This window comes from Nyctibius grandis, chromosome 15, assembly GCF_013368605.1.
Source record: "Nyctibius grandis isolate bNycGra1 chromosome 15, bNycGra1.pri, whole genome shotgun sequence".
Taxonomy (NCBI): Eukaryota; Metazoa; Chordata; class Aves; order Nyctibiiformes; family Nyctibiidae; genus Nyctibius; species Nyctibius grandis.
Window position 1 is genome coordinate 6558387 of NC_090672.1, and position 26431 is coordinate 6584817.

Here is a 26431-nt window from a genome sequence, read left to right on the forward strand (position 1 = left end):
CAGGTCTGGTGAGGTGTTGTTGTTGCTGCTCAAACACTTGGCTTGTCTTAATGTTTATGGATACAGTTGCAGGAAGGTCATCTGATTCCTGTGATTTAAAAATGGATTTACTCCTTTTTTAGGACATAGTAAGAAAGGATAGTTCTACTAGTACTGGTTCATGGCCAGAACTGTACCCCTCTGTAGCCGGTGAAGTTTTGGTACTGGTCTTTCCTGAAGAGATGGCTACAGGTAGTGGCATATGGAACATCTCTAGCCTGCTCGTTTGGATCTAGCCAGTGTTAAGAGAAACTAAAATCTACTGTGAAGTGCCAGCAGAGCAGCTTGATTATATCTAGCTCTTTGTTTTGTTCGATTTCCCAGGGCAATCAAAATGTTTTGTTGGATGTAACTGGATCTTTTGTCAATTTTTGGATAAATCCTTTTGCCTCTATGTACAGCACTCTAGTTCTAGCTCGAAGACAAGGGGTGTGGAACTTGTACTGCTCTACAGGTGCCGCAGGCACCCATTGCCACAGTTTGTCTGAATTAACATCTGGCTCTGCGCTGTTGGGTCAGTGATAAAGAAGATGAGAAAACAGCTGGCTAAAAATGACAAAGCATGAAGATACCTTCCTAGCCTCCTTATTTTAAGAATGCAAATGCATTTTAAATTAACTGTTAATGTTTCTATAAGAATGGAAGCATTCACTGACCAGGCAAAATGCTCTGTGACAGAATTGCTTGATATTGGAGAGTTTTAAGGAAAACGTGTAAAATGCCGTCATCCAGTTTTTAGGGGGAGCTTTGTGTATGACAGTGCTAGGTAGATTAGTAATATTCATGCTGTTGGTGAAAACAGAATGAATAAGCAACAAGACCATTGTATTGCAACGGAGTACAGATTTACAGTAGGTCATGAAGACTGGAAAATACTAGGAAAACATCTGAGTTATCTGCTATCTTTGTTTCGGCTCTTTCACAGAAACTTGACTTTTTTCTGAAGTCTTCTATAGACTGTGCTTTCCTGTTCAATCATCTTGTTACAGATGTTGGAAGCTGGCTTGCAGGGAAATGAAACAGCCCAAATGTTTATTGTTAAACGCTGGTGTAAGTTCAGCTCCTGCCTGAGGGAGCAGGTGCCTTGAGTGCTGTGGATGATTCTCACTTTGTGTATCTTTTTCTTTCCCCTTTCAGCAACCAACATACGTTCAGGCCCTGTTTGATTTTGATCCCCAGGAGGAAGGAGAGCTGGGCTTCCGTCGCGGAGACTTTATCCAAGTCCTTGACAATTCCGACCCCAACTGGTGGAAGGGAGCCTGCCACGGACAGACGGGCATGTTTCCACGCAACTATGTGACCCCAGTGAACCGGAACATCTAGAGATAAATATTAGAGATTATTTAAAGAAACCAGAGAAACAGTAAATACACATACAGAGCCTAACTGCAGCCAGTGACCTAAAATCACACGGCGGTAAAACCGGAGTCACCTTTCTCCGTGAGGTGATCCTCCTTCACTCAGTACGGAACTTCAGGGGTGGGGGGGGGGAAGAAAGAGTTCAACTTACACACCAAAACTTATCTTTAAAAAAAAAAGAAAAAAAAAAAAAGAAAAATGAAAATAACAAATTTCCTCAGCTGCTCCTGGGTTACCCCCTTTCATTCACTCTTCTTGTTTCCCCCTCCTCCTCTGTCCATCAGTGCATGAAGTTTTAATGCCATATAAAGTCCTAGCCATGCAGTTAAAGGAAAAGGGAGAAACTCTGCTGGTATTTTCTCTCTCTGCAAACGGTCTTCATTTACATGAAGGGACATGAGAGAAGAACCAAATCCACAGTCCTGCCTTTAAAAAAAAAAAAAAAAATCATCAATCTCTGCTTTTGCCTTCAGCATTCAGCTCTTCTTGCCTGGGAAAGATGAGGCTTTAATCTAATTTTGATTGTCTCATCTCCTTTGGCACTTTCTTCTGAAGCTCAGCAGCTTCCAAGCAGGGGAAGGGAGAAGAGTTGTGTGGCTTTTTGTTTTGTTTTGTTTTCTTTTGAGTCACAGAGCTGCTTTGAGAAACTCCAACCTACAACTGAAGTCTGTTAATGCTGTGCTGACAGCTTTTTAATTTTTTCTTAAAGGTGTACGGTTGAGCACATTCTGTAATTTTTTCCATAGTGCCTTTCCCTGATTTTCTTTTTTTATTATTTCTTAAGTTAAAAGGACAGTCCAGAGCTTTTCAGAGGGTTTTTTTCTGCCTATGTGTAAATAAACACTTTTGGGGGAAGGGTGTAAAGGAGGGTGGTTTTATCAATGGACATTTGAGAAAAATCTACAGAGATGGAGCTTTAATCTTAAGATTTGTCTTACTGTTCAACTTTCCTTATTCCAAGGAAATAAAATCAAGGCATTCAAGTGGCAGCTTTGGCTGCTCAGAGGTGGGGAGCTGCAACCAGGAGCCTCAAAAGAAGTAAGAGAAAGGGGGAAGTTATGACCAGGGAAAATGAGGAAGAATATTTTGGGGAGGGAGGGTTAAGGGGGGAATTTGAGAAATAATAGCCCTGAGATGTCCTATAAAATGTACATTCCTTTGATGGAAGACTTCATAATGCAGAGAAACCTCAAGAAATAGTGCTTGAAAAAACTTTATGCTCTTAGTGAATGTTTCTGTGTGATGCATGTAATCAGCCTGTCTCTTTGGCCTGGATAGGGAATATTTGCAGTCGTGTTGCTCTTGAAAAGTTGGGTTGGCATCACTGTTCTCCAGTTTCTCTTCCCTCCTCAGGTCAGTGTTACTGTTGAAGTAGATCCCCCCCTTCCACCCCGCTCCACATTCACAGCAGGCTGTGTGATGACTGTAATCCCCACCCCGCACCATAATGGCATTAGTTGTGGCCATTTGCTCCTCCACCAGAGCAGTGTGACGTTAAATTGGAGGGAAAGGAAAGCAATCAAGCCACCCCGCTCTCTGTGCCAATCTTCAGTTGCGTTATTTTTCCTTTTGATGGCCGTTTGGCTGGATCCCTTCACCCCACCAACGAATCCAAAAACTGCAGTGGAGATCTCCTCCCGCCCTGCCGTAGCACGGGCAATCTTCTGTTGGAGGGTGCCTTTTTTGTACTAAGTGTTACAAATGTTTTATTCCTGAGATGGACTCTGCCTTACACTTTAATTTTCCAGCAGATGAAAGAGAGAGCTATCCTGTAGAGTATTACTTTCTCCCCCTCTCCTTGCTAGCTGTCACTTACTTTTCTTCCTTCTTTGTAAAGTGATTGGAAAAGGAATCTATGGCATTTTACACCTGGACCATTTGATTGTTTCCTTATTTTGGAATTGGTGTATATCATGCAGCCTTGCAGGCATGTCTTGTGTGTGTATATATATTAAAAAAAAAAATCAGTGTTTAAATAAAAAAGGCCTATGTACTTAATACTTAACTCTGCAGCAGCATTTCGTAGATAGTAATTAACTGTGAATAATAAATACACGTTGAATTCTTCACTTGAGCATCTGTCTGTTATTTCAGTTAACTGACCAAAATACGACTGACTGAGCTAATTTATAGGATATTAAATTGCTGTGGGAGGGAAAAACTGTAAGGTGTGCTCTGGCCTGAAGTGCTCAGACTCTTCAGCATTGTAGTTGGATCTCGGCATGCTCGGGTGAATTCATTACTCTTTCAAGCTAAGTCAACGGAGAGCCATGTCACTTGGCACATGTGGCATTATGGATAGCGAGGAGGGGGAAAAGGAATGATCGTGTCTCTTCCAGGGTTGAAGACCATGTATCTGTCAGCTGGACGGGAGGATGGCACTTGCTTTGGGGGTTGGTTTTGAGTTTTTTTTTCTTAACCGCTTATGTGCCCCTGTGGTATGGACTGAAGTGTCATAAGGAGCCAGAAGTTGAGACTGATACACCAGTTATTTCTGGAGTGTCTTGCTGACGGGCAGAGGGGGAAGATGGGTGTATGACTTGTGTAAGCAGAGCAGCCATGGCTCAGACTGTCGCAGGAGCTTTTGCTCTGGTTGATCAGTGCCTTGCAGGTGCTTTTCTCTTTTGTTGCCTGAAGAAAGAGAACGTCTCAGTTGTGCTAGCAAGGTGTGAGGGCAGCTCTGCAGGTTACCTGTCAGGAGCTGCTGGTCTGTTGGGTCTGCAGCTTTTCCCCAGCCCTTGCTTACGTTCAGAAAGTGCCTGTGGATTTTGTAGTCGATTTTAATAGATGATAGGAAAAGGTCCACGGCAGGGTTTGGGTTGTTTTTTAACAGTTGCTTTTAGTTATTATGCTCAAATACAGATATAGCCAGGGAGTTTGTGGTTGCTCACAAATGCCTGGATATTCCTGTGATTAGTTCTTTATTTGTCATTTGTGCCAACAAAGTCAATACAGAAACAATTTGCAGTGTGGTTTGGAGCTCTTTGGCTGTTTTGTAATGCTGTTAACAGAACACGTTCCTCAAAATTGTGTGCTTCTATATCTACTGAAAAGGCTAGAAAAATCTTCCTTTCCTTGTGCTTTATAGAGAAAAGAAAAATGTTTGTTGCTCCTGTGGCGGTACAATGCCGAGGCCGTGGTGGAAGAACCGCACACCAGTCATGTCGTTATGGGCGTTTTCGTTTCCCGCTTGCCAGCCATGGCACGTGGCTCAGCAGAGCTGGGGGGGCTGCAGGAACAGCCTCCATCCCACCTTGTTTTACGGTCAGCAGGAGGGAGTGTGGGGGCCTCTCTGCAGGCTCCCGGAGCACAAACACCTCGGGGCCGGGCCCGCTCCGCTGCGGAACCGGTGCCGGCCCGGGCGGGGCGGCGGGACTACACTGCCCAGCGGCCCCCGCGGCGCGCAGGCGCAGTGCGGCGCGGAGGCGCCGGCGGCAGCGGGCGGGCGGGTGAGGCGAGGCGGCCCTGAGCCGCGGGCAGCCACCCTCCGGCGGCCCCGCCCGGGGCCTGCCTCTGTATCCTCCCCGGGGACCTGCCGCGGGGCGGAGGGGGCTGTGGAGAGAGGGGAGGCTGCTGTGGGGTAAGGGGGTTGTGGGGCGAAGGGGGGGTTGTGGTGAAGGGGGTCTGTGTGGCCCTTGGGGCGAGGGAGGGGGCTGTGGGCCTTTGGTCTGAGGGGAACTGTGGGATGGGGAGAGGTCTGTGGGGTGATGGGGGAGTTGTGGTGAGGGGGGTCTATGTGGCCCTTGGGGCGAGGGAGGGGGCTGTGGGCCTTTGAGGTGAGGGGAACTTTGGGATGGGGAGGGGTCTGTGAGGTGAGGGGGGGTCTGTGTGTCCCTTGGGGTGAGGGGAACTTTGGGATGGGGGGGTCTGTGAGGTCAGAGGGGTGAGGGTATAGACTCTCGGTGTGGGAAGGAGCCTCTTGGCTGGGGAGGGCTCACTGGGGCCCCTGTCCCTCCACCCAGGCTGCGGGGGCACCAGGCAGGCATGGTCGTCGGCTATGACCCCGAGGCCAAGTGCGTCTCCACGGCAGAAGCGGCTGTAGCAGGGTCAGCATCCGGCTTGGTCACTCGGGTCTTTATCAGCCCCTTGGATGTCATCAAGATCCGCTTTCAGGTACCTTCCTCATGGCACGCTTGGGGACAGGGGGGGAAAGAGCCCGTTACAGAGAAGAGCTGCCTTGGCCTGGATGAACAGGTCACTTGTGCAACCAGAGCGCACTAAATCTGCTCATCAGCCCTCACCTACATTGTATACAGGTTATGCAAGGTAGCAGGGCTATCTTGTGTCCACCACTTCTGTTTATATTACTTAACTTGTGTGTTTGAATGGGATCTTGTGTTTTTCATAGTTCTCTTTCTCTTGTTTTTGTGAATGATCTCTCCTGTCTCACTGAATTCCGCCATCATTCCTATTAATTCCCTTGTGTTGCAGGCATGTTTTTATTCTTTTAGAGCCCTACATAAATAACACCCTAGTCAGTTCTAGATGTGATTCTGTGGGAAGGCAGAATGTCATCTCGTAGCGTTGGTTGGCTGTTAGGGTTGTGAATTCCTGAACTGGACACTTGTACCATGTTGAAATGTCATGTGGAATTGAAAATATTTTCTCTATTTTCCTCCAGCTTCAGATCGAGCAGCTCTCCTCTAGAAACCCAGGGGCTAAGTATCATGGCATCTTGCAAGCTGTACAGCGCATCTTCCAGGAAGAGGGGTTGGCAGCCTTCTGGAAGGGCCATGTTCCTGCTCAGTTCCTTTCAGTTGGCTACGGAGCTGTTCAGGTAAGGTGACCAGACATCAACCAGGCCCAGTGTACATACACAGGACTCTGCTTTGCTCCTCTTCAGACTGGCTGCATGGGCAGGTGCAGAAAGGTCCAGGTTTAAACTGTACTGATGCAAGCCAGCTCCAGTCTCAAAGATGTGTAGTTGTATAATGCTGCTGTAGAATTTCTAAGTTAATATTCCTGAGCTTGCTGGACGGCCAGCGTGGAGCACAGCTAGAGCAAACTGAGTTCTGTCTGTATCTGGTGTCGTAGACGAGCCCTGTTTGTTCCTGACACTTGGCTTAGCTGTTCATGTTCCAAGCCTGGGTAGTTTTTTGCTTTTGTTCACGCTGTCACCCTAACCGCTTGTTAGGAAAAAAACAGTGAAGCTGATGATGGTGTTTTACACAGCATTGTTATGCTTAGTTTGTAAATATTAACAACATAGTTTATGAGCAATGGTTGAAAGAGTAATGGGCAGTGTATCTGTAATATAGCAAATACTCTTCAGGACATGTAGAGCCTTAAAATGAGTCTTTCACAATTCTAAATGCAGTATCTAACAGAAGAGTCAAGAGATCAGAATATCCCAAGCATTCCCCGGGCTGCTCAGGGATTTTTACAAGGGATTTTTTGAGCATATGCTCCAGCGGGTTGTAAGTTGGGGAGGACTTTTCAAGGACAGAGTGAGCAGGTGATTACAAGCCGTGGGTGGAGCTTTTGGTGAAATGAGAGAGGAGTGGGAGATCCATGTCAGCGATAAGGATTGACTTCTCGACCTGTGTGTGTTTGTTTCTGTAAGTTCATGGCGTTTGAAAGCTTGACAAAACTGGTGCACAACGTCACCTCCTACGATGCCCGCGATTCCTTTGTGCACTTCATCTGCGGTGGACTGGCTGCTTGCACAGCCACGGTTGCAGTTCAGCCTGTTGACACGCTACGCACCCGCTTTGCTGCTCAGGGTGAGCCTAAGGTATGGTTGAGGATTAATGTTTGGAATTATTATTCATATATTTCATGTGTATGAATACAAGAGGTTTGAAAAGTACGTAACAGTGTGTGGGTTAGCATAAATGAACAGGTGCTGTTACTGGGCAGCGTTTGCGCCGTTGCCAAGTTATCCTCTGTGCTGTTGACACAGCTTTAATTATGGTTTGCTGCCTCTGATTGTGTTTGACTCCTGACAGGTGATCCAGAAAGGAGAAACTGTCCATAACAGGATAACTCATTTTTCATTTCAGCTGTTGGCCATTTAGAATGCACCCCCCAGTCTGTTGAATGTTGCATGTTTGAAACTTTCCACTTGCACAGGGTCATGTTTAGATAATGATGGGGTGATACTTGAAACCAACCACCTTTCACCTGTGTTTCATGTTCTTATTTATGCAAGAATTGTCTCTATGCTAATTAGGTCTGTAATAACTAGACTAATATGGTTTTTTATCAGAGCCACTTCTGGTTTTTGACTTAGCCTGCAGCAGAACCACAATATAGATTATATGAATTCTGTTGCACGAGCCAGCAGAGCTATTAAGAGAAAAATAAATAATCATGTCTGTGATGCAAGTGGTCTCAGGCCACAGCTCTCAGCTCTGTGCCTTGTTTCTTCCCCTCAGAAGCACAGCTTGGGTGTGGGATACAATGTCAGCCCAGGCCTTTCAGTGCAGAGCTAATGATCGTACGTTCCGTAAGTCTCTTGTGGCTCAGAGGTAGGTTTAGGCTGTCAGCTTGTAAGAGTCACAAGGGCTTAGCTGAGAATACTGTGTGGAGATGTGCAAAATCACTTTGTTCATCGCTTTGTGCTGAAAATCAGTCAGTTGTATTTTGGGCAGTGAGCGATTCCTATCCTCATCACTGGGAAATAACCTGACCTTTGGTTTGCTGGTTTTAAGTGTGTTTCACTAGAGAGTCACCCTCTCCTGTCTAGATCTATCGCAACCTTCGCCATGCAGTGGTGACCATGTACCAGACAGAAGGGCCCCGGGCCTTCTATAGAGGTCTGACCCCCACGGTCGTCGCTGTCTTTCCGTACGCTGGTCTCCAGTTCTCCTTCTACAACATCCTGCAACAGTTTTCTGAATGGGCAATTCCAGCTGAAGAGAAGAAAGGAGGTAGGCACCTGGGAGAGTGACGGCTGCTGTCTGGAGAGTAAGAGAGGATGAGTGCTATTTTGGGAGACTGGCTCCAACGGACATTGCGAGCCTAGTGCAGAAAATACAGATTGAGGTTCTGTGGCCCAAACTGTGCAGAAGAGGTGGTGTAACTTTAAAGGGCCTTTTTGACCTTACTTCTTGTGAAAAGTGATTTTTAACTTACCTTTTATGATCTTTGATCAGAACTCCCTGCTAATCTTTTTTTCCCTCCTCACTATCCTCTCCCTGTTCTGCTTCTCAGGCAATATTAAAAACCTTGTTTGTGGCAGCTGCGCCGGAATCATCAGCAAAACCCTCACTTACCCTTTTGACCTGATCAAAAAACGACTGCAAGTGGGTGGCTTTGAGCATGCCCGGGCAGCCTTTGGGCAGGTGAGAAATGTTGGAATTGACTGATTTTCATTATTATGGATTTGCATCAAGACAACCCAGAGCCAGTCAGCACCAGAATGCGGTGATGATTCACCAGTGGTACCTGTCGTGTTTGGGTTGGGAGCTCCCAGGGAACTTCTGGGAGCTGAGCATTGGTCTCGCTTAATAATGGGAATAACTGCATTAATATACTGGGTTCATTTTATGACATTGTCCAACATACCTGTGCTCTGCCTTCTCATCCATCTCCATCAGGTTGGCTGTTTCGGAGCTGGGGATGAGTTAGGCAGGCGAAGGGGTTTCGCTTTACTTTACTTTTCTAGTTGCAGCTCGGTATTTGTGATTCAGGACCAAATTACTAGCAGAGGATGGCACTAGCTTTAGGCAGGGGTCGCCTGTCTGTCAGGATCCTTTTCTGCAATTAATATTTTGATACAAGGAACGGGCACCAAGTGTTCAGCGTATGTCTTATGTACGGAACATCCTGAAATTCAAAGCAAATTAAATACTTCTGGTGTTCTTCAGCACCATCCTTACTACCTCGAAGTACACTGTAGGAGAAATACAGATCTTTCAAGGAATTATCTTTTTTCCCATGAAATGTGGAAATTTTCTTTTTTCCTTCAAATTCCTTGGATCTGAGAAGCAAATCAGTCAGTACCTCAAGAAACTCAGGGGTAGGAATTTGAAGTCTTAACCCATTGCATTGGATGTTTCTCCTCTTCCAGTGAGGTACAGAATTTGTTTTTAATATTGATGTGTCACAAGATGTTAAACCTTCACAGTGTGACACGATGACATGCAGATAGCTAATTTAGAGACTTCTAAGTGCTGTAGCTTCGTTTTCTTTCTGTCAGAAAAATGAAAAGTTGTCCCTCCTTAGAAAGTGAAGGGGATGGAAAACAGTAGCAGCACAATCTGAAATAATTACTTCACAAACTTGTGCCATAAATAATACATGCTGTTGTAGCATAAAGATTTTATGGGCATTCGATTAGAGTGATTTGCATAAGCCATTGCTGATGGCTTTTCCTCTACCCCACTCTCTACAAACTGACTCTCTGAAACTTTCAGTTATAATAACAGCCAGAAAGGCATCTCCAGGCTGCACGTCTAGGTTGTGTTTCAGTGGTACAGTCTGGGGCTCTCTGTGTTCTTTTCCAGGTGAGTTGTCCTGGATTTTTCTTGTTTAACCTTTTTGCCATTTCTCTCACAGGTACGGAGTTATAGGGGTCTCCTGGACTGCGTAAGGCAGATCATGCGAGAGGAGGGCCCACGTGGATTCTTTAAGGGCCTTTCGCCCAGCTTGCTGAAGGCTGCTGCCTCTACTGGCCTTATCTTCTTTTGGTATGAGCTGTTCTGCAGCCTCCTGTGTGCCCTGAAGAGCACTGACAGCGCTATGAGGAAGGAAGGCTGAAAGGGGCATGTATATGGCTTCCTGGCGTTCTCCTGGAGGAGGGGAAAGTGACAGCTTTGCTCTGTCATGAGCACGTTGGAAATGTCAGAGCTCCAGCAGCCTGTAGGAAATCACCTCCTGGGACCACGCAGAAGGAGAAAGCGACTGCAGTTCTGCTGAAGTCACTGAACTGCTTTGCTGGAAGCTGTTCAGCTGAGCGCTTTTTTGCTCTGTCTCCTCTAATATCTGCACACATTTAGTGGGGGGAGCAAGGAACCGAGCAGACAACTACGTAGCAGCGACTGTGCTCTGAAAAGGCACCCGATAAACTGGGTGAATTCGTGTGCTTGCCCCGGATCACAGAGAGAGGTCCTGGCCTAGCTAGTGCTGCTTAACCAACGTACGTCACTTCATATCACTGCATCTGCACAGCTTTATTTCCTTCCTCTGTGACCTGCTGTTTGCACCATATTCTTTTCTCCATGTTGCACAGGTAGCTCGGTTGTGAAGTCAGTTAAAACCTCTTTGATGTGCACAGACTCTCCGGTTTCCTTTGCTGCCAGCTGCTGCTTCTTGATTACCACTCGCTGGCTGCACATTCTCAGCCACCTTAAACACAATCTTCTAGTGGGTCATGCTGACCCAAACTTGCTCTTCCTTTAACTCTGGTGAGTTTGATTGTATCCTAAGTGCCCATTTCTCTTCCTGTGCGTTTTGCCATACATCTCTTAGGGTTTTACATTGCCTCAGTCATGCTTTTTACAAGTAGACCCCCGCTCTAAGGGGATTCAACGCACAAGCCCAATTCTTACTTCAGGGTTCTTTGCTTCAATGCAGTGATAAACAAATGCTGTATAGATTTTTAGAAATATTTAGTCTAAGTTGGAATAATGAAGAAAAAGTCCTGTGGAAACTAGTAAATGTCTTTTTTTCTTTTTTTAATACCACCTTGCAGTGTTTCTAGCAAGTATTTCTGTAGTGGCCTCAAAACATTTCTGAACCTCAGTCCTACAGTGATAACAGATGAGGGTGTTTTGACAAGATTAGCTGAAGTGAGAGGACTGAACATCAAATCGGAATCGGTTGGCTTAGCATGGTGTTTGACAAGAAAAGGAGGATTGAATTTGAGCTGGAGAAGTGCTTCTCTGGAGTTTCAAAGGTTTTATGAGTGGTTAAAAAAAAAACCACACCAACCAGCAACTCTGATTTACGTAACAGGGGAAAAGAGGAAAATTACTTTCTTCCTCCTCTTTTATTCTCTGTTATTTCAAGCTGAGCAGGGTGTGGTTGGACCAGCGTGTGGAAGGCAGACTTGGGAGGAAGAGCCGCTGTGATACAAAAGCATGTTCGTCATCTGGTGAGCGGTGGATAGGGCAGAGCACTGCAGTTATTTGGAGGATGGTTTGATGGTTCTTCTCTTAACGCAGAGCTTTTCATGGCTCTTTTGCAGTTTTCAGGGTGTTAATCCCAAATGGTCTGGCCAAATTCCAGCGTGACCAATTCCATTCTGTTGACGCAACTTCTCCTGGCGGTTTTGAGCATATCAGCATTGCTCACTTATCCTGAACTATTGTGAGAGGCTGTTTTTGAAGAGCAGCTGTTTCACTGGTGGCTGAGATATCTAGAGATTCCTTGCAAGCCCAGGCCAAGTAACTTTATGTCTGCTGTGGTTTGAGATCTTGGCATGCAAAGTGGCTATTTCACTGCAGGTGACTTTGAGAGCTATGTAAAATTAAATCTACTGAGCAGTGTCAGGCAGAAGGCTAATGTATGAGCCTTGAAGAGGGAGTGTTAGCTGCATGTACTCTAAAAATGGGCAGTTTTTCTTAGAGGAGAAAATGCAAAGAATGTGGAGTAAAGTTTCTCTAAGTGCCTCAATCCTGTTGGCATTTTCCTGTGTTGTTCAGCCTCTTCTGAGATTCCCCCAAAATCTTTGTAAGAATACTTTGCCTTTGTTTATTTCCCATCTGTTGTTCTTGGAAAGGCATCATCACCAGTAATGAACTTAGCCTCGTGGCATCCTTCTGAGGGAGGGAAATACCTCATTTTGAAACAGACACAAACAGGTTGGGATTGTTACTGTCTTTTGGCTGTTGGTAGAGATGAACGCTGCCATGGTTAGCAGGGAAGGACTGGCCACAGGAGAAAACTTCCTGTGCTGACCTAAGCTTCCATAGGAAACCGGCACTCATCCATTCTGCCTAAACATTACAAGACTCCTGTTTTCCACTTTATGTCAAAGAGCTGCTGTTAAACTGCACAGAATAGGGGGAAACTGGTTAGGAACTTGGCAGTGGGAATTGCAACCTCTGCAATAGGGGGTGAGTTGCTTTGTTTCTCACAGGAGTAAAGAATAAAGAACAGAAAACTGTGCTCTGCTAAGATGATGTTCCTGGCGTGTGCTGTGGAGCTTGAGGTGATTCAGGCGTACAGCTTTAGGGCGTGCAACTTGGCTGCTCTGCAGAGAGGGCAGCAATGGAGACTATAGAGCAGCTTTTCCTCCCTGGGGTAGTTTTTTCCTCCACTCGGCATTAAATGAGCAGCTTGCCTCAGTCCAAAGGATGGCAAAGTCGGCGTTTCTGTTGTGCCAGCCTGGCCCAGGCTGGGGAAGAGGCACTCCCTGGTCGCAGGGCTTTGGCACGCAGCCTGGTTTATATATCCCTTTGGGCGGTTAGTTGTAAATGTTGTCGGCCCATAAAGGCACCTGGTCTTCTAGTGAGTGAAGGAGAAAGAAGTGACAACCTCAGCAATACAATATTGGAAGTTGCATCTAACAGTCGCTTCGTCCCTCGCCTCTGGTCAGCAGCATCTGTCTCTCAGAAATTTCCAATGTGCACTTTGCTGACTGGGAGTTGCTGCTGGGGAAGGGCTGTAACAGGAATATTGTTTTCTCTTTGGAAATGAGACTGGTTTAGTGCAAAGCACTAGGAGGGCAGGTCTAATTTCTGATGCTGCTCTGGCAAAACACGCCATTTGAAGCTAAATTTCCTAGGATAAGAGGAGCAGGAGATGGGAGAGATCTATAGTCACCTTGTTCTCCTGTAGGGACAGATTTGCTCTGGGAAACTGTGTGCATCGGCTCGGTTTCAAGTGACTCTGTGAGAGTGTGCTGGAGTTTGCCCGTCGGGGTGGCTGGGATTTCACTTCGATGTAATCTTATCAGCAGGGATTTGCATTGCCTGAAATTCACCTCACAAGCTGCTCAGCAATTGCGTTCATTTTCTTCTAGTGCCTTTTACCATCAGAATGTCCAAAAGCACTTTAGCAGGCAAAGCGTTCGAGATGAGGGGCACTGTGGTAGTTGGGGGATCCACCACCGCTCTCGGCTGGCTTCAGACAGGAAAACCTTGACGCACAAGTTCTGTGATGAACACACGGTTTCCTGCAGCACAGGCTGGCTCGACGAGTTCCTGGGACAGTCCTGTTAGTCTCGGGATGCTCCTCCAGAGCTGCAAAGCATCATTTTTGAAAAGAACTGAATGTTTTACAGTCAGGCTTGGAATGGATTGTATTTAGTTTGGGTTTAAGTTTCTCTTGTGATGTAGAACTGTAATTCTCGCGGCATTTTGCTGTGTTGCCTGAGTGGATCTTTTGCAGCTGCTGTTGTCTGGAAGCATCTGAGCACAACGCGCACAACGCGTGCCTGCCTTTGGGAGAAGGTGCAGTAAATATTTTGTTATGCTCAGGTCTGGCTGCAGTTTGTTTATTCCTTTCCTCCTAGTGTGTACGCTCAGCTGGGTGCCGCAGGGCTGCTGTGGCCCTCCTGCTGCCCGAAGGGGAGGATAATTGGAGCCCGGATTGTGGGGTGGCAGGAGGCATCTGGTTTTCCCTTCCCATTGCTGGCTCCTGGGTGCTCGCCACCAGCAGGCAGGGCCGTCCCATCCCCTCTGCCATACTGGGTGACGCTTTGGGTATCACCGGAGAGAACCGCACCAAGGGGGATCGGCCAAGGGGGTTTGTGCAGCCCGGTCCCACCGCTGTGCCCTGAGGGACTGTCAGAGCCACGGCGGCTGGACCAGAGCCGCACGCCCGCGGGGGGTGAGTCCAGGCTTTGTTTGTGTCCAGCCAGGCCACACGGTGCTGCAGAAAATGTTCCCAAACTGCTCGGTCTGCGTTTCATGAGGCTGTTCTCTGGTTTCAGCAGCGTGGCTGCTCTGCTGTCCTCTGACTGCTGCGAAGGCTTCGACCCCCGAGGGGTCTTCCCTTGTGAAATGTTTGGGAGTTTAGAGGAAAACCGCGAAGTACGTTGTACCTCACCCAGCTCTTGTTGCAGTGATTTGGTTTAACGCATCTCCCCTTTCCTGATGTTTTTTCTACCGATTTTTTTTATGCCGCTCGGCTGCAGCCTGCCCTGTCCGGAGAGCGGCAGCGCGGTGCAGCTCTTGCCGGGAGAGCCGGGCCGGTGCTCGGCGGGGGAGCCCCGAGGGGCACCGGGGCCCAGGGGTACGTGCTGCCGCCAAACCGCCGGCGGGGGGGACCGGGGAGCGGCCGGCCGTGCCGGGGAGCGCCCGGGGTGCAGGTGGGGATGCCCCGGGGAGCCGGGAGGCAGCCGGCCGTGCCGGGGGGGGCTGCCCAGGGGAGCGGGGGAGCAGGAGGGGGGGCCCCGGGGACCGGCCCGCGGCCGCCGTGGCCCGTGGCTCGCAGGCGGTGGCGCTGCGGCCGCCGCTGCTCCCCTGTCCCGGCCCGTCCCTCCCCCGGCTCGGGCGAGGAAATGACCTAAGAGGAAACCGGGGCCGGGGCGGCGGGGCCCGGGACGCTCCGGCGATGCCCCGGCGGCCAGAGGACCCGGCGGGGGCGGCCGGCAGGTCGGTGGGGCTGCGGCCGGCTCCCCCTGCCCTGCCCGGGGCGGGGCTGGTTTCTCCGGGATCCGCCGCTCCCTCCGTCCCGGGGGGCCCCTGGGCTTGTGCCGCCGGCGGAGCGGCTCCTCCGCGGGGCTGGGGCGAGGCGAGGCAGCAGCGGGGGGTCCCGGGGCCGCCCGTGGCCCCGGTGCCCTGGGAAGGATCTGCCCGGTGCGGGGGGCTCCACCTGCGGCTCGGCGGGGATGGGACGGGGGTCCCGGGCGGCTGGTAGCGTCCCTGGAGCAGCCGCGGGTGGGTGCTCAGGGGCGGCGGAGGAGACGCGCTGCTCTTCTCCCGGCCCTTGCGATGGCCGGGGCACGTCCCACCGGGTGTGACCCCCGTGGGGTCGGGCCCTGGCACACGGGCTGGCCGATCCCCGGCAGATCCAGGACGGTCACCCCGACCGTGCCAGTCCCCGGGACAGCTCGTCTAGTGCGGACCACTGGCAGAGGAGGAATCGGTACCCACGGGTGATGCTGTGCCCGGTGTCACCCACTGCCACCAGCCCTTCAGGCAAGGTGGTCTTGGCAGCGGGATCTCCAGCGCAGGAGGGGCCTGACTGGTTTTACACCCACACGCTGTGGTTTGCTCTGGGCAGGGTTATTGGCAGAGCAGTTCAAAGCAGCCGTGCCCGTCCCCAGGGAGCCGGGGGGAAGGATGCTGCGGGAGAGGCGCTGGGTGGCGGCAGCGGAGATGCTGCCAGACGAGCTCGGGTGCTTCTTGCTTTGCTGCGTGCGGCGCTGAGCTCTCGCCAGGCTCCTTCTACGCTGTGATGGTGCTGGTGGGACGTGGGGCTGCTGGTGGGCTCGGGGTGCTCCGCTGGCAGCGCAGAATGGTGTGAGTGTGGATGCAGAGGGAGAGAGACGGTGCAGGAGGAGGAGAGGTCGGACGGGAAGGCGTTTGCCAACCAGACGCGGCACGGAGGGCACCCAGCTGCTTGTGAATCCATCTGGGACAGAAACCTCCGTGTAGGTCTCGGGGCAGGTAACCCTGCGCAGGTGAGAGCTGTGGGTGTGAGAGCAGCGTGAGCAGGTTGTCACCCCCGGGGGACAAGGTCTGCCCTGGGCCTCGCGGGGAGGGCAGAGACAGACCCCTGCCCACCAGCAAGCTCCGCTCTCTGCTCTGAGTTACCATGTGTTGTGCCACAGCTTCATGGCAAGCGGTGTGCCCGAGGGGTCGGGCTGCCTGCGGTGTCCCATGCCTCTGAAGGGCGATGGGCGCTTCGGCTTTAATCCGGGCAGGGACCTGTTTGCAGAGAGGGGTGAGTAACGGCCCAGGAATTTCGACGAGCTGGCAAAACTCATTTGGCCAATTGCCTTCTCCTGTTTGTGCTGCGGGTCTGGCCAGCGCGGCATTCTGCATCCAGCAGATCATCCCGTGTGCATGTCAAAGAAGGCCCTTCCTCTCTGTGCCGTGCGTACCCTCTTGCTGTCTTTGCTGTACCACGAAGCAGAAGAAAATGAATCTAGAGACTATTTAGGAGCACCGTTGGTACCGCAGAGAGCTGTGCTTGCTGCAGGGGGATGAGAGGGGAGCTGTTGCTGTTGGGGGTTTGGCTGCAGAGCTTGCTGTGTCTCGCTGGGAGCTGAGGGAGCCTGGCTCCGGCGCAGGAGAGGTGCTCTCTGCTCTCTGGCAAGGGCGCGTTGGATGCTTAGGTGCTGGCTTTGATTCTTCCCAGGCTTTTGCATGAAACCAGCTGAATGGGTGTTTCAAAGCACAAGGGAGCAGCTGCGTGGGGTGCTCCTGCGTGTGCTTCCCTGTGATACAGCCACGGGGAAGCTTCTGAGGGGAGAGGTGTATATTTTGGGGCTGCCTTGGTGTGCTGTCCGCTTTGAACCTGCAGATCAACAGACTGAAACACATTTTTCATCTCAGAAAAATGTAAAGGCTCTGAAGATGGAGTTCTGTCATAGGCTGGTAGGAAGCAAGTCTTAAAAAGGTGTGGGAGTGAGGCTTTGCTCAGATCTAGGGCTGGATCTGGGTGCCCTAATAACAGAGGAGTTTCCTTGGGGTGGGGGCTGTCAGGATAACAGCCCGTGCTCCAGCACTAGACGGGATTTGCCAAACAGCTGGGCGAGGGTCTGCCTCTCTGTCCAACAAAGCTCTGTGTGCTCTTTCCCCAGGGACTGTCACTAGCCCATCCGTTGCCGTGACTCTTGCCCTTGGAGGAAGCCAGTCATGGGGGAAACGGGCAAAGAAGAGTATAAAATACAGTCGTTCGACAGCGAGACTCAGAAGCTGCTGAAAACAGCCCTCAAAGGTCAGCACGTGTTTTACCAGCTCCTCTGCCCCGCGCAGCTTGGCTGGCAGCTGAGCCTGGGTGCTCGGACCCCTTTCTTCCCTTGCTAAGTGTAGGAAAGCTGTTTCATAAACGCTGTTCAACGCTGACTGGGTCCCATCAGTGAATCTTCTCCAGGAAGGTCTTTGCTCCCTGCCTCTTCTTGTCCCCTCTCACCTTCTCCCCGATGTTTAATGGTGCAGCTGTTCAAACTGAGCCCTGGGTTCTCATCGGTGGGGTTTTCCCTGATTTCGGGGTACCCTTCTCTCCTGCTCTAACCCAGCATCTCTCCCCAGCTTTGGCCTCTTGCTCCTCCCCAGTGCCTAGATCCTGCTCTCTGCCCCTCTGCGCTGCGGGGCCGTCTCATCCTCCCAGCCCCCGGGGTTTCCTGCTCTTCACGGCTCTGTTTGAAGCCCAGCAGGAGTTTGTACATCTGGCCCTCACTAACCCAACTTTGAGGCAGAGCTGTGATTTCAGATTCAGATCAACTTCTTGCTTCCTGTATTATCTGCTTTCCTCCATCACTTTCCCATTGTGATAGCTGTGTCTCCAGCCTCGGAGGACCATGCTCCATTGGAGATGGTATCTCCAAAAAAGCTGGTGTGTGAGAGGGGCTATGACTCTTGATGTGGGAGCGAGCATGAGGTTTTGCACCATGTAACATGGGTTGTACCAGGCCCTGCGCCGACCTTGGTTGCTTTCCAGGTACCCCAAAGCAAGCAGGGCACAAAGGGTGCTGGGTCCTGACAGTGTTTCTCCTCTCTGCAGACCCCAGCAACGTGGACTTGGAGAAAGTGGCCAATATCATAGTGGACCAGTCCCTCAAAGACTCTGTGTTCAGCAAGGAGGCAGGGCGCATCTGCTACACCATCATCCAGGTGAGATGCGTCCTCGTGTCTGGACAGTGAAACACTTCAGCTGTGCAGGTTGTCCCTAGGCTGGGCTGGGAAAGGCTTCGCCCCAGCCCTGCGCTCTGACCCCTCAGCCAGCTTTCCTCTTCTGCTGCTTGCCCCGTGCACTGGCAGCATCCAGACGAGCAGCTGGCGAGCACAGTTAGTTGCAGCTTTCCTGCCTCTCTGGGCAACCACAGGAGGGTATCGGCATGGTCCTGCATTGCCCAAGTAGCAGCATCCCCCCCACCCCTCTCACACCCCCGTTTCATCCCTCCATCCTGCTTTTGTGGGCTTGTAGGCAGAGACCAAACAAGCCGGCCAGAGCGTGTTCCGGAGGAGCCTGCTGAACCGGCTGCAGCAGGAGTACAAGGACAGGGAGGAGCTGCGCACCCGCTCGCTCCAGGCCTGGATCTGCTACGTCACCTTCATCTGCAACATCTTCGACTACCTGCGGGTGAGGAGCTGGAGCAGAAGCACCTGGCTGCTGTGCCTAGGGGTGCCAGAAGGGCCTGGGCATCCAAAGACACCAGGGCAGGGGTGTCAGATGGGTGTTGTACGGAGCCCCAGGGCTGTGGCTTGGCAGCAGGGTCCAGAGCTGGTTCTCAGCATGAGGATGCTGCTGGGGTTGGTGCTACCGACAGGCAGGCGAACAGGCTTGGAGAGGCAGAGCTGCCTCTGGGAACAGTCACAAAGTCTGAGCTTCCTCATTTTGTACCTGGTGTTTGAAATCCCCTGATTTGCCTGCTCCCAAATGTCCCAGATTGAACTAGTTTAGTTGCTGTGAGGTCCCAGGGGGAACCAGTGGGTGCTCACATCATTTCTAGCCCACGTACTGGCAGTTTGTCCGCAAGCCTTCGCTGCAGTGTGTGTACTTGGATGCCTGCGTGGAGTAGATGTAAAAATGGTGCAAGGAGAGCTGCAGGCAGGAAAAATGCTGTTGCAACAAGTGTATTTCCCATGACTATCTGCTTACATTTAAAAATAGATGTTTTTTACATCATTTGTTCAGCTTCTCTGGCTCCTGGAGACTCAAACATCTTGTCTCCTACATAAATCCCTCTAATACAGCATTTGGCAGCACAACTAAATTCTGCTCCCTTCTTTGAAGAGCAGCAAGGGAGCAACTATTTAAAATAGCTGCGGACTCCACCCTGTCTGGCCCCAAGCTCACCATGGCTCTTACCTCCTTACAGGTGAACAACATGCCCATGATGGCTCTGGTGAACCCCGTTTACGACTGTCTGTTCCGGCTGGCACAGCCCGACAGCCTGCGGAAGGAGGAAGAGGTGAGTGGAGGGAAGAAGGCTGCTCATGCGCCTGTTGTCCTGCCAAGGACCAGCAGAAAGCACAGCTCGGGGGGGGATGCCGTCTCCACATCCTGGTGCAGAGGAGGGGGAGCTGCCTCCCCAGTGTGTGCTGAAGGAGACCCGCTGGGCAGGAGTGTTTGCAGCCCAGAAGGAAGCAGGATGGAGGTGCTGGTTGTGACTCCCTGGCCCAGGCTGCACGTCCTCCCTCGGGGCAGCTTCTCTCCCTATTGCCCAGGCGTCATCACTGGAGCCCCAGCAGCCCGGCCGTCCCTCGAAGCAGGGGCTGTCCGGTGTTACGCAGGGTCACCTCCCGTCACGTGAGAAAAACGCAGACGACGACTCTCCCATTTTCACAGAAACCTGCTGCTTTTCCAGCAGCCCTGGCTGCCGGACATCAGGACAAGCAGGTGTCACAGTGACCTGCTGAGGCACCACGGCTGTGGGAGAGGACGGCAGGCAGCTGCAGTGACCGTAGGCGTGCACAGCGGCTGCATGTCCCCGCAGGTCCTGGGACGTGCTGTGCAATGCTGCGTGTAGCTGCCGCCCACCTGCCCGGGCCTGCAGCATTCATGTCCCAGGGGGCTGGAGGAGGCTCTTCTGGAGCTGGGGCTTCACACGTCCGGGTGTGCAGCAACCTGCGAGGGGCACGGCCGAGCCGCCCCTCAGGCGAGGGGTTCCTGTAAAATGTAGGGGCCCTTGCATGGGCCCTTTGGGGTTTTTTCCATCTTAGCACAACCCTCCCACCCCTGCAGCCCACCGACTTCCCCCTCTTCTCCAAAGACCCGCTTAGTGCCCCTGTTTCCTGCACATCACCGGACTTTCTAAGAGCTTTAGTGCAGGTTCCAACTACTTGTCTCTGTTCTTGGAGGCACCTCCTTGCTCCAGCATCGGCTTTAGCGTTGCCATCTCCTCGCTGACATCCTGCAGAAAATTAACGTTTTTCCACCTGTTGTGGGTGCATTTCTCCGGCAGTTTTGTCCGAGAGGCAGGGGAGCTCAGGATGTGCTTTTCCAGCGCTTTTAGTAGAACAGACTAGAACAGATTCAGCCTCTCCTGCCTCCTGGATCACAGTGACTTGGGGGAAGCAGAACTGTCACCTGTTGGAAATCCACAACAGAGGGAAGAGGATGAGTTGGTCCATAAGTGACTGATGGGGACCTCCACAGAGACGTGCGAAACCTCCCCACTCCTTTGTACTCAGCCATCTTCTTCTCTTCCTTCTGAAGGTGGACTGCCTGGTCCTACAGCTCCACCGCATCGGCGAGCAGCTGGAAAAGATGAACACTCAGCGGATGGATGAGCTCTTCTCCCTCCTCCGAGATGGCTTCCTTCTGCAGGAGGGGCTCAGCTCCCTGTCCCAGCTCCTGCTCCTGGAGATCATCGAGTTTCGGGCTGCCGACTGGAAGATGACGGACGCTGCCCAGAAATACTATTACAGCGAAGTAATGGATTAACCTCTCTATGGCAGAGGTGGAGGGATGTCCCCACCACTTTCACCAGCAGGCTTCATACCAAGTTTGAATTTCTTTTCACGTTGATGTTTTTCTAGCACTTCCTGTAAATAGGATTTATACTGGCTAGAGCCTCTGGGCATGTCACTGCCAGGCTGCAACTGGTGCTAGCCTGACTTTGGAAGTTTGGAGTGGTGGGAAGGGCAGGGCACGTTTAACCCAGCAAGTTCTTCCCCTGATTTTGTCTAATATTGGGCTGCTGCCAGCAAAGGGCAAGGAAGGCTTCTAGCTCAAACCAGCGTTTTATATGGGTGTTAAGGCAAGCACAGTTTAGGCTGAGAGCATTTTGGTTTCACCCAAGAGCCAGAGGAGCTGCGGGAGGCAGAGGGGAAATCTCACACAGCTCAAGTTGTACCTGGTTCTCTGGGACAAGTCACAGAAAACACTGTGGCCTCACAAACAGCTCGACCAAGTGCTGTTTTTCCCAGGCTCCTTCCAGCACACTGGCTGCACCTGCATGCAACGCAGACTCCCCCATGGGTCACAAGCCACCAGTACCTGCCACAGGGCAGCCTGCAGCAGGACAGGTCCCTGAGCACATGTAGCTAGGAACAGGTTTTATAAGTTTTATACAATAACTGTCACATTTTTTCCAAATTTAGCGAGTTTCAACTACGGTATGTTTCTTACAAGAATGGGAGAGGAAGAAAGGAAACTAAATAGTCTATTGAAGGATTTTTTTCTAATAAAAGTTTTCCACTAACACGTGCCCTGCTTTCTCTGTGCAGCTGCTGAGCTATGAACAATACTTAAAAGTTGTTCCTGACTGAAACCTTAAGGCTGTGATAATCATTTTCTCCTCCGATGTAGCGTGTCAGTGTGGCTTTACACAACCAGGGTAGCTGGAAAGAACAGTGTGAGATTCAAGCAACAGAGACAAAGGTTTGGAATTGACAACCTTCCCCATAAAACAGGTTTTATTTTTTCTGTTAACATTCCCATCAACTCTGTGATGACCAGAACCAAAAATCAAAAAGGGCCTTTTATTGCCTTTTGTACCAATCACGCTAAGGCTGGTTATGGTGTGGAAAAAAAAATATCCAGCTCTGCTCTTAGCTGTGCAGCCAAAAACATTGCTGATTACAGGAGCAGAGAGACTTACAAGTCCCCAGGAGACAGGTAAGTGAAAGATTATTTCGTACAGCATTGCTCTAAGAAAAACATCTAAGGCTTCTCTTCACAGGAAAGTGATTATGAAATAACCAAAGCCTCCGTGCAGGGGTCGGTAACCCTTTCAGAGTCCCCTTTCCCCCATCCAAACAAGCACAAAGGGAATTAACTTTGTGGGGATCGGATGAGCTTTGCCTGGCTTAGTTGAGAAGCTGTCTGGAAGGGATCTTCCACCTTTCCCTCTTCTCCGAGGCAGGCGGCCCTGGGGCTCTGCTCACCAGGCCCCGGGGCTGGTGGCATCGTGTCCCGTGCACAGAGTCCCTACCACCAGCGGAAGTGGGCGTAAGCCCGGTTGGCCTCTGCCATCTTGTGCAGCGTGTGCTTCTTCTTGATGATGGGCCCTTCGTTGTTGAAGGCCTGGAGCAGCTCCTGGGAGAGCTTCTCAGGCATCATCGTCCGACGGTTCTTGTTCTCCCTGCACTCCGTAATTAACCACTTCATGGCCAGGAAGCGCTTCCGATTGTCCTTCAGAGGCACTGGGACCTGGGAAAGGTTTAAGTTATCGCCCTGCGAGGGTGCGGTACCCTGCTCTTCTCCAGCGGTCCTACGGGTCCAGCTGGACACGTGCAGATTTACACCGTGCTGTGACTCCAGTGGCAGATGCTGCTCTCTGCAGTAAGACCAGCTTCCAACAGCTGATCTGTGCCAATTCACCTCGCCTGTCGGCAGAAACTGGCCATTGCTACCAAAATGGAAATTCTGATCAGCCTTGGGCACTGCCGGCAGACACTGGCCTTTGTAAGGACTTCTGGCCTGTTTGGGAACTGGACCTGGACCACTACCCTGCACTGAACGACAGAGACATGCCTCCACATCTCCTTTCTCCACCATCAGGTCTCGAGTGTTGCAGAGCCCATACTCAGAGACAGGTTCTGCTCGAGTTTCAAATATCCCACTGTATCGGATTGACCTTTTCTGCTACGCTGACCCTCCCCAGAGCTTTGGGGCCTCTCCCTAAGCAATATGATGCAGCAGAGAGCATGGGACTGGTAGTCCCGGGACTACCAATTCTTTTGCTGCCCATCACTGATCTCTGTCTCCTTGGACAACATTTGCTGCATACTCCTCCTCTTATCTAGTCACAGAAGGAGAGACTGCTGCTGACAGGGGAACTGCCATGCTCACAGGGTGGGGGCCTGATCTTGGACAGTTTCTTAGGTGCTGTTTTAATCCTGATTGCAAAGTGGTTCTCCTTCCAAGGAGAGGAATGCTTGAGCTGAAGGAGTGGAAACCAGTTCATCTGCTTCCCTAGCTAATTCTCTCCTGACCAGATGCGCTCCCAGCCCCCTCTCCCCTTTCACCTGGTAGGTTTTGCCTCCTTTTGTGATGCTGCTGAGCCCAATGATGGGCTGGCAGTTTTTCAGAGCCTGGTGAAAAATGACATAAGGGTTGCATTCAATTGTCTCCTTCTCATCTTCGGGAGCTTTGTGGTACTTCTCCAGCTGCTTCCTCTTAATGGCCTCTAGAGTCTTGGGACAAAGACAAGAAAGGAGATGTGCAGAGCAGATGGATTATCCCACTCCATGAAGTTACATCACTTTTACAAGCACCCCATTTTCACTTGAGCCTGCAGCTGGTTTTCTAGCCCTGTAGGCAACAGGCCAGTCAGGGATTCTCTTAAGTTTTACTTCACCCTCTTCCAGGTCTTCAGTCTCTTTATTGGACACTGCATTTGGGGCAAGGAGGCCAAGCAGCACAGAGAGCCAGGGGAGGGCAGGGACAAAGCGGAGACAGGAATACAGGTCTGTGTGCACTAAGCATCCTCCCCTCCAAAGCGTGGACTTGAGAGCCCAGAGCCTACCTGTTTTTCTGTCACAAGGAATCAGCAGTTACGTGGGGAATGCTTGGGTAATGTGTCCCCGTTTGAAGGGCTGGAACACACCAGATGGGACCACCAGCTAATACCAGATACTTTACATCAAAGCAGGGGTCAAAGATGTGTCATACAGGTGACACATTTATAGATAAGGCATGAAAGAGAGCTGGGAGGAAGATCTTTTCAGAAAATTATGCTTTTAAGTGTATATTCTGAGTTTATAGTTTAGTGGTGGACTTGCTAGTGCCAGGTTAACAGTTGGACTCGATGACCTTAAGGATCTTTTCCAACCTAAATGATTCTATGATTCTACACAAGGCCCAAGAGACACTGAAGAGTGGAAAGAGAACGTTCTCCATTAAGCTATCACCACCTGGTCTGTGAAGTGAATGAGGTTGGGGCTTGTACAAAATGTACGTCTGATCAGGTAAATAACAGTGAGAGTGTTGTGTGTACAGAGAGAAATGTGCTAGGACCGCAGAGACGACCTGAGTTCTGGTAATTCCTAATTCCAGTGGGCTTGACGTCCCTGCCTTCCACTGTGTATTGTTTTAACATAACAGTGAGAAGAAACATGAGTCCTCACCTGAGTCATGAGGCTTCTGGCCAGCACTTTATTTCCATCCTTCATCATCATATTGGTGAATTTACTGTAAACACAAAGCCAAATGCAATCTGATTTAAATTCTGATTTTATCACCTGTAGAAATAAGCCCCCCCCCCTGCTCTGTGTGGTTCCCATGGTTAAGTCTGGGTGCTGCTAGATCTGCTGTAATTATCTCTAATCACTGTCAGTCAGCGGACTGGCTTTGTGTGAAAAGATTAACCCAAATAAAGGGATTGTGCTGTAACAGAAGGCAACGTGCAGCACAGCAAGTGAAGGCTGAGGAGAACAGTGCAGCTCCCAAGCATTTTGGCTCCATGCGACCCAGCTGTAACAGAGGAGATGATGCTTTCTCTGACCTGATCATAGGGTCGCTGAACACAGAGCTGGAGAGAGTGGGAGGAGCAGCTTTTATGGGTCGAACAGCCTTAAGCTCCAGTTTTTCCTTTTCCTCCTTAGACAGCTCCTCCCAAGGCTTCTGATACAATTCCTTGTTCACTTCTGGCTCTAAGTAACTGGGGTTGTAGCGACTCCATCTCACCTGTGTCAGCCTGCAAAGAACAAGAGGAGGAGGAGGGCTGTAAACTGATGCACGCAGTGCAATACTCTGCACTGGCGAGGCTGCACCTTGAATCCTGGGTTCAGTTTTGGGCTCCTCACTACAAGACAGACACTGAGGTGCTGGAGCGAGTCCAGAGAAGGGCAACGAAGGTGGTGAAGGGTCTAGAGCACAAGTGTGATGAGGAGCAGCTCAAGGAACTGGGGGTGTTTAGCCTGGAGAAAAGGAGGTTCAGGGGAGACCTTATTGCTCTCTACAACTACCTGAGAGTGTAGTGAGGTGGGGGTCAGTCTCTTCTCCCAGGTAACAAGTGATGGGATAAGAGGAAACAGCCTCAAGTTGCACCAGGGGAGGTTTAGATTGGAGATCAGGAACAATTTCTTCACCGAAAGGGTTGTCAGGCACTGGAAGAGGCTGCCCAGGGAAGTGGTGTTACCATCCCTGGAGGGATTTAAAAGCCGTGTAGATGTGGTGCTGAGGGACATGGGTTAGCGGTGGGCTCGGCAGTGTTAGGTTAGTGGTTGGACTCGATGATCTTAAAGGTACTTTCCAACCAAAACGATTCTATGATATGTCGTGACAGGGATGTGGACAGATGTGAACACATCTCAGAAGGACACGTTGGACATGAAAGGCATCTCCGCCTTTCCCTTCATTGCTGCTCCTCTACTGCAGTAGAGCGAGAGGCACAAACCAACAAGGCCCCCGGTTCTGCTGCAAAACTATGGGGTAATCCCTGCCCCAAAGGGAGGGGGAAGGGGGGTCCCAGGTGCTGCAGGCTGAGACCCTGCCTGCACCCATGGCACGGGCCTCCCCAGGGCCCAACAGCCCACAGGCCTGACACCGTCAGCTCCCAGGTTGCGGGTGGCTTGAATAAATGTTATTCTGGGCTCGTGGGAGCGGGACAAGGGTCTTAAACTGGAATTTTATTTATTTTCAACGCAGGACGCGGCATTTGGGTGTGTTTTGGAGAGGAGCAAGGGATGCACCGGGACCCCGGCACCCCTCCGACACGGCGGGTCAGCACACGCACCCGTGAGGGGCCCCAGGCGCGGGGGCCGGGTCCCCGCGCCCCGCACACAGCCCGCGCCGCTCCTCGCACACACGCCCACGCGAGACCACGGCGGCGACACGGGCGAGCCCAGAAAACAGCTGAGCCGTGCGCGGCCCGGCCCGGGGAACGCCCCACCGCTTCTCCGGGGCTCTCCCGGTGAGGCGCACCCCTCGCTCGCCCTCCCGCTCCCTCGGCCCCGCTTACCGGGGCAGCCAGGCCCGCAGCCGCCGGCCCAGCCCCGCCGCGCTGGGCGCCGCCATCTTCCCTCCGCGCGCAGGGCGCGGCGGGGCGGGGCGGGGCCGGCCCCGGTGAGGGGGGGCG

At 51.3% G+C, this 26431-nt stretch overlaps 4 protein-coding genes across 5 annotated transcripts in view; 3 read left to right on the plus strand and 1 right to left on the minus strand.

Moving 5' to 3' along the window:
• Positions 1 to 3472, plus strand: part of GRB2 (growth factor receptor bound protein 2) — a 53249-nt gene extending 49777 nt beyond the window's left edge. Inside the window, exon 6 of the mRNA XM_068413443.1 lies at positions 1177 to 3472. Coding sequence (XP_068269544.1) covers positions 1177 to 1362 — 186 coding nt within the window. The 3' untranslated portion in view covers positions 1363 to 3472. The remainder of the gene's footprint in view (positions 1 to 1176) is intronic.
• Positions 3473 to 4831: 1359 nt separating this feature from the next.
• On the plus strand, positions 4832 to 13765 carry SLC25A19 (solute carrier family 25 member 19). The gene is made up of 7 exons (XM_068413468.1): positions 4832 to 4978; positions 5361 to 5511; positions 6020 to 6175; positions 6962 to 7132; positions 8087 to 8270; positions 8554 to 8684; positions 9901 to 13765. Exons 2-7 carry the CDS (start codon positions 5383 to 5385, stop codon positions 10099 to 10101), a joined length of 972 nt encoding a protein of 323 aa, XP_068269569.1. The 5' UTR covers positions 4832 to 4978; positions 5361 to 5382; the 3' UTR covers positions 10102 to 13765.
• Positions 13766 to 14793: 1028 nt separating this feature from the next.
• MIF4GD (MIF4G domain containing) lies at positions 14794 to 21679 on the plus strand. Of its 2 annotated transcripts, none has more exons than XM_068413369.1 (6): positions 14794 to 14885; positions 17042 to 17178; positions 17965 to 18074; positions 18388 to 18543; positions 19283 to 19375; positions 20623 to 21679. In XM_068413369.1, exons 2-6 carry the CDS (start codon positions 17097 to 17099, stop codon positions 20848 to 20850), a joined length of 669 nt encoding a protein of 222 aa, XP_068269470.1. In that variant the 5' UTR covers positions 14794 to 14885; positions 17042 to 17096; the 3' UTR covers positions 20851 to 21679. The 2 variants fall into 2 exon arrangements, with proteins under 2 accessions (XP_068269470.1, XP_068269471.1); XM_068413370.1 differs by lacking the exon at positions 14794 to 14885 and adding an exon at positions 15135 to 15170.
• A 111-nt stretch (positions 21680 to 21790) lies between these two features.
• MRPS7 (mitochondrial ribosomal protein S7) lies at positions 21791 to 26399 on the minus strand. The gene is made up of 5 exons (XM_068413371.1): positions 26315 to 26399; positions 24857 to 25048; positions 24480 to 24543; positions 23379 to 23546; positions 21791 to 22560 (listed from the first exon to the last, which is right to left on the minus strand). The coding sequence occupies exons 1-5, from the start codon at positions 26368 to 26370 to the stop codon at positions 22339 to 22341; spliced, it is 702 nt and encodes a 233-aa protein (XP_068269472.1). The 5' UTR covers positions 26371 to 26399; the 3' UTR covers positions 21791 to 22338.
• Positions 26400 to 26431: the final 32 nt, after the last annotated feature.

Excerpts from the sequence above, each read along its gene's own strand:
- MRPS7 (XM_068413371.1), bottom strand. The coding sequence starts at position 26,370 with ATGGCGGCGCCCAGCGCGGCGGGGCTGGGCCGGCGGCTGCGGGCCTGG. Across the intron at positions 25,049-26,314 it reads CTGCGGGCCTGGCTGCCCCG|GCTGACACAGGTGAGATGGA; the intron begins GTAAGCGGGGCC and ends TGTTCTTTGCAG. Across the intron at positions 23,547-24,479 it reads CCAGAAGCCTCATGACTCAG|ACTCTAGAGGCCATTAAGAG; the intron begins GTGAGGACTCAT and ends CTTTGTCCCAAG.
- MIF4GD (XM_068413369.1), top strand. The coding sequence starts at position 17,097 with ATGGGGGAAACGGGCAAAGAAGAGTATAAAATACAGTCGTTCGACAGC. Across the intron at positions 18,075-18,387 it reads TCTGCTACACCATCATCCAG|GCAGAGACCAAACAAGCCGG; the intron begins GTGAGATGCGTC and ends GTGGGCTTGTAG. Across the intron at positions 19,376-20,622 it reads GCCTGCGGAAGGAGGAAGAG|GTGGACTGCCTGGTCCTACA; the intron begins GTGAGTGGAGGG and ends TTCCTTCTGAAG.
- SLC25A19 (XM_068413468.1), top strand. The coding sequence starts at position 5,383 with ATGGTCGTCGGCTATGACCCCGAGGCCAAGTGCGTCTCCACGGCAGAA. Across the intron at positions 5,512-6,019 it reads TCATCAAGATCCGCTTTCAG|CTTCAGATCGAGCAGCTCTC; the intron begins GTACCTTCCTCA and ends ATTTTCCTCCAG. Across the intron at positions 6,176-6,961 it reads TTGGCTACGGAGCTGTTCAG|TTCATGGCGTTTGAAAGCTT; the intron begins GTAAGGTGACCA and ends TGTTTCTGTAAG.